The sequence below is a fragment of the Pseudorca crassidens genome, chromosome 12 (genome assembly GCF_039906515.1).
Source record: "Pseudorca crassidens isolate mPseCra1 chromosome 12, mPseCra1.hap1, whole genome shotgun sequence".
NCBI classification, from domain to species: Eukaryota; Metazoa; Chordata; class Mammalia; order Artiodactyla; family Delphinidae; genus Pseudorca; species Pseudorca crassidens.
The window spans coordinates 44,489,115-44,501,244 of record NC_090307.1 but is presented as its reverse complement, the minus strand read 5'-3'; the positions used below and the strand labels follow the sequence as shown (position 1 = coordinate 44,501,244).

The 12,130-nt window shown below is 41.7% G+C and overlaps 1 protein-coding gene across 1 annotated transcript in view; it reads right to left on the bottom strand.

Moving 5' to 3' along the window:
• Positions 1 to 12,130, bottom strand: part of KLHL14 (kelch like family member 14) — a 99,704-nt gene that overhangs the window by 17,837 nt on the left and 69,737 nt on the right. The window contains exon 3 of the mRNA XM_067701415.1: positions 5,678 to 5,767. Coding sequence (XP_067557516.1) covers positions 5,678 to 5,767 — 90 coding nt within the window. The remainder of the gene's footprint in view (positions 1 to 5,677; positions 5,768 to 12,130) is intronic.

The window sequence follows — 12,130 nt, the reverse complement described above, 5'->3', positions numbered from 1 at the left end:
GGCTTTAAGTTGGAGCAGAAACAGTAATAAGAGAGATATGTTTTATCTAAAATATACGGGTAGCAATGGATTTGGTAGTAGCAACATGCAGATTTTATCTTTTGATTGCTTCTGTCCTCATTGGACTAAAAAGCAAGGCTATCAGCTGAGAGTGAGGAGGGAGGTTTTGGAGAAAGGTATTTGAGGAGAGAGAAGGTGTGAAATAATTAACTCAGAGGGTGGAAGAGTGCATTGACCAGGGAAACTTAGTGGAGTTGGCTAGTAGCCAGCATGGTTCATTAGTAGCCAGCATGGCCGTACGGTTTTCTATGTCCACATTTAGTTGCTCAGGGGGAGGGGAGAGGTGGAAGCAAGTTGGGTTTAACCAGGACCAGGGCTTTACCAGGCAAGTATCATAGAAGAGAAGGACACGAGGGCTGCAGGTGTATGCACTAATGTGATTATAAGGATGGGCAACAGAATATAAGCTCAGTAAGGAGGGAAGTAAGGGCATGAGGGGATGATGGACAATGAAAAAGTGGTAGGGTAGAGTGAAGGAGGTGGCATTTGCAGGATAACAGTGGGTAGCTGCCACATAAAGGGGCAGCAGGTGGTAAAATCTGAAGACATCCTTTAAAGTGGTGAGTTTTAAGGATGTGGGAGTGGCAATGAAGAAGAAGTAGAAAAGCTATCGCCCTCCAATAATGTGAAATATAAGGGTGGGGGTGGGGAACAGAACCTAGTCCCCATTGAAGAGGGTGGCTGGGAAAACAGTCCTCTCAGAGAATAGCCAGGCTTTGATTAGAAAAGAAGCTGAAGGGACCATTTAGGGAAGAGTTTAAGGATTATAGGGATCTTGTTGATGTGAGATCATCAGTTCCAAGGATTGCATGGGAGGGTTTGGATGGCCTGGTTGGGTGGTAAGTCAAGTTTTATTTGGGGATTACAGTAAGAGTTGGGGATTGCAGAAAGAGTTAAGGTGCCAGGAGTGAGTATGACCCAAAAGACTTGGATCCCACAACGGGAGGCTCCAACCCAAGGAAGGATTATGTCTAGAGTTGGTTTATAAGTAAGCTTTCGTAGAATTTGCAATCATCTCCCTGTAGAAAAAAACCATTCTTGATAGTCAGGTTTCAAGGTTAATTCCCAAATGTATCTGAAGATCAGTGTTGTTAAGAGGAATGTAGACTATACACGCCATGTATAAGAGTGTTTCTCTGTGAAGTTTGGTTTAGAATTTCCATTTGGAGGAAGACATCTGCCTCCTTTCAGCAATGGGACAGATGCCGTCACATGCTGAGCACTGGTGGTGGAAATCAGCTATTTGCTTTGCTTATTGGTGGGAATGCCAGTGGCCTTCACTCAGAGAAAAGGCTAAGCAGGGACTGGTGTGATTTCGATGGAAGATGAAGAAAGGGTTTCCAGAGGCAGAGTCAATGGTGTGAAAAAAGGGCAAGGATGGAGGATGGGAAGATAAAAAGAAGAAAAATGTTCTAAAGTTGGCAAAGGATGTGCAGAGGGGATAATAAATGTCAGAAGGAATGAGTGTGGTAGAGTGAGGAAACTGAGATAAAATGGGGATATTCATTTCTTCCTTGTGGCTTTCATCGACACTACTTAGAAGCCTGAGAGGGGTAGCCACATGCAATAGAATTTTGGATTACTCTTCACTCCTTTGGTTTCTTCTCATCTTTTCCATTTTCTTCTAACCCTTCCTCCACTTCTTCCCTTTTTTGATGATGTGCTGTCACCAGACCCTGTTGTTGACTATCATTTGGGAGATAGGTAAAATGGGGCGGGGGGGCAGTTTTCAGCCAGTGGTGGAGGGGAAGGAAGCAGGATGAAAAGGACATCACCTGCAGGCAGTTTTTTTGGGAGTCAATCATCAGTAAGTGACAAATGTAAATTGGTTCTCTGTAAGTTGGAGCACTGAAGGAATATATGCATGTATATTAGCATATTACAATGCAGTCTATCACTAATGACATGAAGGGAGTTAATAGGAGTTAATATCTATAGCTGAGTAGAAACAAAATGTATGTATCCTGCTTATATTTCCAGTAACTCATATGTTTTATGATTTCAAATTTTGGTCCTGTAATCAAGATAATCAGTAAATAAAATTATATTTGTATTTTATGAGTACATATTTGTGTTTTATGAGCATGTGTTGAAATGTACATTTTTGTATTTCATTCAAAGACATGCATCTCAGGCACCATTTTCATAAGAACTAAAGTTTAGCTTAAGATTTCATCTTTGGAACTGATGTATACATAACGTTTAAACTCATGGATTTTAAATTCTTCCTCCCTGTCAGTAGTGAAATTAAAGCATGTTGTATATTATTATAGGATTGCTGTTCTTTCTTTTTTTTTTTTTTTTTTGCGGTACGCGGGCCTCTCACCATTGTGGCCTCTCCCGTTGCGGAGCACAGGCTCCGGACGCGCAGGCTCAGCGGCCATGGCTCACGGGCCCAGCCGCTCCGCGGCATGTGGGATCTTCCCGGACCCTGCATCGGCAGGTGGACTCTCAACCACTGCGCCACCAGGGAAGCCCAGGATTGCTGTTCTTTATAAGTTTTGGTATTAACTGCTTCCTTTTTAGTTGTATGAGGTATTATAAAATGAAAATCCTATAGTTTTGAGATGATGGTTTCCCTTCATGGTTTTCTAAACGGGAAATAATGAAGAGCTCTTTGGGAGCCAGTAAGAGCCACTGTCCATGGTGATACAATACTGATTTAATTTCACAAGATCAAAGGCAAATGCACAATTGTTGTTTAATATCTAACTAAATACATATGTTTATGTGAGGTGGCGAGTGTGATACACTGGTTAAAGGCTGACGCTCTGGAGTCACACAGACCTACGTTGGAATCACTCATCTTCTTGCAAGCTGTGTGTCCTGGAAAGTTGTTTAAACTCTTAGGGCTTAGACTCCTCATAGTAAAGCTAGAGCAATCATGCAACAGGCCTCATAGGATGGTTGTGAGGATTAAGTGAAATGATGCAGATGAGTGCTTATCAAAGTTCCTGGGAAATAATGACTACTCAATAAATACTACGACTAATACCAAAACGGTCAGCTGTGGTTGACCAGATGGATGGAATATGAAAGTCCATGGAAACCATTTAAGGGATGGTGGTGGATGTGTGTTTTGGTACCTAGCCGAGATACTTTTACCAGATTGGTACACCTGTTCCCTAGCTGATGGTTGTTGGTTGTTTATGGTCACAGCTGCTCCCTCTCTAGAGAACTGCCCTCAGCTGAACAGGCCACTTCACTGCCCACCCTCACCCCCACCTGGGGGAAGGCCTCAGCCAATGACTGATTGGTTGACATGAGGTACAAAAGACTGGCCTGCTTGCCTCACAGTGTGACCAATTATCCTGTGCTTAGGAGATGCTAATCAGTGGCTCATCAGCACTTACCCCGATCTATACTAAATGACCTCAAAGGCGAAACAAGTCAGGGACGGAATGACTCAGATTTGCAGGTGGAACTCCCAAAGTTCTAAATAAGGGTCTTACAGAGAGAGAGAGTTGTGAGCTGCTAGGCCCGTATGGAGACTAAAAGTAAACAAAATATAGTAATTAAAGTTTTACTGAAGTTCAATTTTGAGCCTCCTGGCGGCTAAAGCAAAAGAGACACATTAAATCATATGATTGGCGTTAGAAGTAATTGTTCAAAGCACACCATGCCTCAGTACTTTGGTTTGACAAGGACTTGTCACGCAGGTCTTCACATAGAGCACGCTGAGTGGTGGCAGTGAAAGGTGCCCCCACAGGAAACGCAATGCTGTGCTTTCTGTAGTCTTTTCTCACAGCATATTTGTTGAGGGATTTAAACTGAATCACTGCTCCTCTCAGGAGTCGGGGGGAGGCAAATCAGTGAGGTCCAATGGTGTAGTTTTATGGGAATCTGAATTAGCTCAATGATAAAATCTCGATTCTCTAGACTAGAGGAAGGAATATGTCCCTTATACTCGCCCCTAATCCCCCCACCCATCCTCTCGGTTGTGTGTCTGATAGAAGTTGAACAGTAAGCAGTGGCAGGTTATTTTGGGCAGGGGTGGGGGGCAGGGGTAAACCCAGGGAGTGGGTTTTCTGTGTTGCTGATTAAGGTCTGTCTCACAGGAATGGGAGGTTCATAGTGATTTGTGAAAACTGAGTTGTCGCCCCAAGACTGGTCTTTTAGCAGAGGCTTATCCCACGTGGGAACGGAGGTGGGCTGAGAAAGGACCATCATTAGAAACAGGACTTTCCATGGGACTTTCCTGGTGGTCCAGTGGTTAAGACTCTGCGCTTCCACTGCAAGGGGTTCTATCCCTGGATGGGGAACTAAGATCCCATGTGCCGCACAGTACGACCAAAAAAAAAAAAAAAAAAAGGAAAGAAACAGGACTTTCCAGCCTCGTCTTGTTATGTGTTAGTCTTCATTTGGCCTTCAAGAAAACAAACAAACAAAACCCCCAAAACGAAGTTCTGCAGATTCTTTTTTAGATAAACCTGCTGGCTGTGTACTGTTTCCTTACAAACGCTCTATTCTGTTCAAATCACTTCCTCGGAAGAAGAGGTTAAACAGGAAATGGAGAGTTTACAGTGGGTTGTATATGGGCCAGGGTTTTTGTTTTGTTTTGTTTTAACATATCAAATCAGTCATTGCAAAGATAAGTTAGAGGAGAGATACTAAATATTTTAGTTCCAAATCTGTTTCTCCCAAAGCCCCGGAACCATCTTTCCAAAACTGAAAGATATGAACCAACAAAGCTGATCTGGAGAAAGAATGTCCCTTTCCCTTCAAAGAAATGTTCTTGGAGGGTGGCCTGGGTTGTTTTCCTTTAAGATTTTCTAGAGTGAACAGATGTAACAATTTTCTATAATTTACCTTTGTGCAGATGCTGAAAGAGAACATTCACCATAAAATATATGCAGTATATGTAATTTCAGCTGGCTGTTCTGGGGTTTTAAAGCAAAAATGTGTACCTGCAAGCTGTTTTATGGTTTCTCACTCATAATGATCTCTGTTACACAGAAGGCTACAACTGCAACCCCTCCTTCACGTGCAAGATTTCCAAAAATATCTTGATAATTTTGCGTGTTCTGCAAGGCGCAGTGTACTCCCTACATTAGACTTGGGAAGTGTATTCAAATGTTGACTTTCTCTTTGTGATACAATTATGAAGTAATCGCATCAACAGGGAAGATGGTGGATAATCTGTGGACGAAGCCCTTGCAGAAGATGCAGCAGCCAGAACAGGTGTCAAGTAATAAACGCTGCAAAGGCACTTCAGCTCAGGTCATGTACAGCGTGACAGCAGATAACGCTTATGTATTGAAACTGCATATTATTATCCTGATACAATGGGAGAAAAGTGGTGGAGAAGGTGGTGAGAATTCTTAATAGTTGCCGCTTGCTACCTCCCTTGAGGGAGTCTGGGCTTACACTGGTGGCACTCCTCAGGGGATGGATCAGGAGAGGGGCTGGGCATCACGGTGGAGCCAAATCCCCAGATAGTCCATGAGTGAATGCACTGCTGCGTGTGTCCTCTGCCAGCCCACTTCACCAACTACTTCGTTTGTCCCTGCTGCACAGAAATATGTTTTCCACGGTAATTACAAAATGGACTGCCGCTGGCACCCCTCATCACACACAGACGTGTCGAGCACCTACTGTTAAGTGGTTCAATAGTTACCATTAGGGTTCCATTGGTCCTCTCCGCCCAACACAAACAGGAAGTTTTCCACCTCCACAACGCAGTGATGGGCACTGTTGTATGGCATAACTGGAATTGAGAAAAAAAAAAAAAGACGTATAAAATTTTCCATCTTAGGACTTGATACCTTGGCTCACTAGCTATGTGCTTTCACCAAAATGTATAAAACGTGAGACTAAGTCAGAAGGAAGAAAAGCACATAGACAAGCAGAGTGGGGCACCCACCAATCCACAGTAGCTCAGCGGTGTGTTCCCAGCAATTGCCAACCCCACCCCTTTTGATTAATTTTACATAATGTTATTCTGCAAATTAGTCAAGAACAACCTGTCGGGCTGCTTTCAATTCTTAAGTCCTCCTCACCTGCCTGATGATGGGGATCGTGCAGTCTACAACAATGACTGACACTCCCAAATGGTCAGGGCTGGGGCTGGGGTTATTTCTTGGAAGAAATAACCCAGCATCCACTTGGAGCCATTAAGCTGCTCTGCCCAAACTTGGCTCGCTGGCAATCTTTCCACAAACAGACTCAGGGTGCTTGGTTGCTTTCTATTCCACAGCAACGAGCAAGCTGAATTTCCATACAGTGTTAAGTTTTTAAATTAAGGTCCTGCTGATTTAATGCCTTCTCCAAATGTATACGCTTAATTTCCTGTACAATGTCATTAGCAGCACAATCACACATTTTCTATCTATCTGCTTAAGAGCTCTTCTGGAACAAAGATAAAAACTGTCAGGAACGTCATAAATACCCATTCCCCTCGTCCTGCCCTGCTCTGCCCCAAATGTGGTGGCTGTGAGGAGGGCGGAGTGATTCAGAAACTCACCAAAGGTTTCGCTGGATCTGTTCTCATTTACATTTTCTTTGGGGACACACACAACAAGAATAGGACACCCCCGTCACCCCGTGTGCAGTGCAGTGTCAGTCTCTGCTATTATTATATCATATGGTGAATGTAAACCTACACAGCGTTCGTTATCATATCACAGGCAGTGGTTTGGGCCCAGTGACACCAGTAGGAAAAATGATGTCCTTGTTCAGCTCATCATATGGGCACCTTAAATCTAGGTGAGGACAAATGGGGAGGTGATATGCATGTTCAGGCAGGGAACTTATTGCTTGACACGGATCAACAGAGCACTTAAGAAACCAGTGCAGTGGGAAATCAATATGAGTCAGGGCCAGCTTGTACTCTGTACTCTTTTGCCAATGGAGAGAGAGAGAGAGAGAAAGAGCCTATCTTATACCCAATTTACTTTGGATGATATATATCTCATTTCACTTTGTTTTTATTATCTTTTTTCTCAGAATGCGCTTATGCTGGCTAAGATATGTAAACAAAAATAAGGAGAAACAGGCATAGCTTTGAAACCTGTAACACAGCTTCTGAAAGAGCAAATCAGGTCGTTTAAGCTTCATATTAAAAGATTTTAGGAATTTTCATTATTTTATTATGTATTCACTTTTACTGTGAATAGTCACTATTTTCGAACTTATAGCCACAAGGGAGAAGACATTGGTATGGAAACCCTGGATTTCTGGGATCATGTAGAAATTGGGTGTGCCATGGATTTGTGTGGCCCATGAATGAGGTCAACTGATTTAAGGAGTCACCTCAGCAACGTCCTTCTGCCCCTCAACCCTTAGTTATCTCTTTGGAAAATGCTTTTAACCATATAGCTCCTGCAGGCATCACTTCTCAGAGTCCACTGGGGCAGAGTATATGTTGAGTTCACGCAGCAACTAAAATTGGGTGACTGGATATGTTTGGAACATCTTTTTTTCTTTTCTTAAATTAACTCATCATTGTTTGGATTATACCAAACACAAAGCTATGCTACCCATATATTATGTATATTGTGCATTTTGTGAACAGCCTGGTGCTACTCTGGTTTATCACAATGCCATGTGGGCAGTAAACTTACAGCATTGTCACCTGTAAGCGTATACTCATATAAGACATGCGTGTAAGAACAGCGGCCACTGATCCAACCAACTTACTTTATGACTACCAGTCTTCCAATATTTATTTAAAATTTTTGGTCAGTTCAATGCCCACATTTTATAAGTAATAAAAAATCGTATTATCTTCTTTTTAACCGGAAGTCCAGCTTTATAATAAAGCACAGACTCTGAAAATAGAACAACAGTTGTGTTTGTCCATTTACTTGCTCCCATTCAGGCAGAAATTAAGTGAAGGAAAGAATACATAATTTATTCTTAAACCTCTTTCTCATTTGATTACCTCTATTGTTATGCTTTATGCAAACAAACGAAACTATTGCACTAAACTAACTATTGAAACCTTCAAAATACGAGAAGGTCTTTGAAATGCTAACATAAAGGCTGCTTGAAGATATTCTCATTTATCTACCCATTTTTACTCTTGTTTTAAAACCTTGTATGCTATATTTCTTGGCTCTTTCAGCATTTTCATTCCTGAATTGTTGTCTCTTCTGATTTATTATTTACTCAACTCTTCTGAATTGAGAGGCTACAAATACACACAGATAACTTTTGGGGATTATCCTGAATGTAAAACGCTCCAAATCTATTAGAAAAAAATCGATGTGAAATCAATGTTTGAGTTTTGCAAAAGACCTCATTTCTTTGGCTTCTGATTAAACCTGAACGAAAGCAAAATAAAGAGGGCAGTGATCAAGAGAAAACATCTGCTTAAAATGGCACTGGGTACCGCAATTATTGATTATCTTTTAAATAACAAGGAAGACATGCCCTCTCCCTTCCAGATTTCTCTAGGGATGCTCGCCGGCCTCGCCCTCACAAGCAGGTACTGGAGGAGAAGTTTGTACTCCCTGTTCATATACAGCCCGGTGTGAGTTTTTAGCGTGTCAGTCAGTGAGTTAGAGGGAAAGGGTAAAGAGAAGCTAATCAGGATGAAATGAGATTAAAGGCTGTCTAATTTTACAGCAACTGTGATCCATCAGCCACTGTGAAAGTGACAGTGGAAATGAATGATGGAGACAGACAGGTGGGGCTGTACATTTCACTGATTTATCCTCAAATGCACTGGGCCTTATTTTATTGAGTGAACATGACCGCATTTATCATGACTGTCATCTAAACCCACTTCCCTCCATTTAAAAAGGTCACTTTACTCACAGGGAGGAGGAGAGAGGCACTTTCAAATCAGATTTAAAATCTACTAACACGTGTTCATAAGGCCCTTTGTGAAAATTCTCAACTTTATTAAACAAACTCGAAGTGCTAGAAGGAAAGGGGAAAAAAAGCCAGAAAACTGAAAAGGAAGAAACCTTTGGTCATCCGAGGGAGCACGTTCATTTAGTCTCTAAGTTTGAAGCAATTTGTACCATTTTTGCCTTTCCCACTCCACATACCTGCTATTCTATTCTAGTCTGGGAAATTCAATACAACATTTACATTTAATATTTTTAATTAAGAAAGTAGGAAGCGGGCCATCCTTGGAGAGGATACTAAGTCACAGTATTTACTCTGCAGAATGACTGATCATCACACACTCAATAGATGTTAGCCATTTTACAAGTTGAACCTCTGCCACAATTCACTTACACACCTGTTAAATGTTTTCCCATAATGTTAAGGCCACAGAAATCTCAGTGACACAAATTCTTTTACCCCTCCCTGTACAGTGACATGAAATGTACTGGCATGTGGTACACAAAATTGGTCTTTGTGGATATGAAAATGAAGAGTCAAACTCTCAGAGTATTTTGTGTTACTTTTCACAATAGAAACCACCATTTACCAAACATTTACTATGTGCCAGGCACTGTGCAGGTGCTATATACTTATGCGTATATGTAATTATATTTATATATAGTTACCTATATTATATCTCTGAAAATATAACAGCACTTATGATTCATTCTTACTTGCTCCTAATCAGGCAGAAATTACATGAAGGAAATAATATATGGTATTATAATACATGATAAAATATATCTATATTTTATTTGCCCATATCTTTCATTTAATATACCGAACTATTAGGGAGGCATTGGTCATTCATTTCATTTCTGTAAGAAATACTGAGGCCTTGAGAGGTTAAGGCACTTGTTGAAGGTCAGACTCAGCTAATGAATGGCAGAGATAGAATCCAAACACAGGGATATCTGGATCCCAACCCATGCTCTCATCCATTTCACTCTACTGATTTTCAATAGGTATGTTCATCCAACCAGCAAGTAATTACCGAGTACCTGTGTGTTCAATGATGGTGTTCCTGAAATTTCTGTATAATTTTTTGTTATTGAATCACTTTTAAATGTTTCTTATTTTCATATTTGAAAGAATCCGTAATAAAGCAAGTGGACCTTCCTTTACATTTTTTTTCTATAAATCCACATATTCAAATAGTGGATTTTCTTAAAGGAAGACACATTTACATGTATTTGATGGAGCCAGAAAAACACTGACCAAATCAGCTAGTTAAGGATGGGTAGAGTCTATTGGCAGAGGGTTTCTATTTATTTGTTGAACAGCGAGGGCATATTTCAACCTTGCAAGCAGATTCAAAGTATCTTGGGCACAGAGGCCCTTTTCCTGGCATATAAAATGTGCAGGGGTCTTGCTGCACTTACGAAGGCCTTGTTCTGCTTAAGATTCACACTCCTGTTTCCTCCCATATTTTATATCTGAGGAATATATATACCCCTTCCAACATAAAGTATAGGTATCTTTTGCAACCGCAGATGTGCATGAACATCCAAACGAGATTGCATAGGGCTATGACAAGTTTATAGGATTGTTAAATACATGGCTGTTGAATGTTTATCATTTCAAGTAACATTTATGAGGTCCTTGATTTCCTTTTGGCTTCAAATACATAAACTTACAAAACTGTCAAATATGACATAATTTTTTGGAAAAAGTAATTAATGCCCATGTTTTGTAAAAATACAATCTTATAAAAAATAATGATATACAGGAACAATAAGTTTTCCTCTTATGCCTCTCAGCCTTGCAGTTCCCTACTGCAGAAGCTACCCCTGTTATTGTGTTCTTGGATTTTTCTTCCAGAGAGATTATATATACGGGTCATTTTTTAAAAATACAATTGACACAGCATTCTATGAGCACACTGTTTAGTACCTTGCTTTTTTGCACTCAAGAATACATTCATTTATTCATTCCTCACCAATCAAAGACCTGTTCAGCTGCTACTGTATGTCAGGCAAGGTTCTACCTGCTGGGGAGGTCATGACAGCATCAAGGAACGTTCTAGTCAGGGGAAGCATGTAATAAACATGGACACAAATAAATAGGCACTTTTGTTTCAAATGATAAGTGCAATGAAGAAAAGTAAAGCTGGGTCCAAGGAGGGGAAGGGACAGGGTGAGGAATTTTGAGAGTAGTCAGGGAGGGCTTTCTGAACAGATGACTTTTGAGCAGAGGACTGACAGAAGTGAGCAAGGGAGCCATGCAGGGGTAGTGGTAGGCATAGATGTGGGAAAAGCAAGTGCCAAGGCCCTGGGGCACAGGTGTGGAGTGTAGCAAGAACAGCAAGAAGACCAAGAACAGAAGCATCTGAGAGGAGGTCTCGGAGGGAGACCGAGGCCGGATCTGTGCGGTGTGCAGTCTTGGTCGGAGGACGACACTTGGATCGTCTACCGGCCCATTCTTTTCAACAGCCATACACTGTTTCACCCGGTGGGTGTCCTATAATGTGTCCCAGCCCCTTCTGATGGCCATTGATTAATTCACTCAGCAAACATTTACTAAACACTCATTATGTGCAGATACTTTTCTGGTTGGTAATAAAGCAACGAATGAAGCTGACAGCATCCCTGCTCAACGAGACCTAAATGACAGGGAAAAGAAGAATGTAAACTAATACACAGTGGAATGCACAGGAACACAGCCAGGCGATGACAGACAATGTAAAAAGGAAAAAAAATAGGACAGTGTGTTACAGAGTGAGTGCCTGGCTAGCGCTCTAGCTGAGGTGGTCAGGGAAGGTCTCTCTGGGGACTGGCGTTGAAGGTAAAATTTGAAGGTTGAGAAAGGGCCATTGCAAGAAAATAAGGGGAAGGGATCCATGCAGAGACCCTGAAGCACGAATGAGCTGGATGTGCCTGAGCAGCCCAGAGAAAGCTTCTGTGTCTAGAGCACCGAGGGTGAGGGCTCGAGAGGCATGAGAGAAGTCAGGAGGCAGGCAGAGGCTGGGTAGAAGCCAGGATAAGTGGTGTCGATTTTATTCTTAGCATGATGGAAAGGCATTGGAGGGGTTTTAGCAGCAGCAGGACATGATCTGATTTATGTTTTAAAAATATCACTCTGGCTCCTAGGGATGTTGTAGGAGTGAAAGAGGGAAAAGAAGAAGATCAAGCAGGGCGCCCCTCCTGTGGTCCAGATGAGGGACGATGGAGGCTGGATGAGGTAGGGGCGCTAGGGCTGGAGGGAAGGGGATGTGTTGAAGGTTGCTGCTATT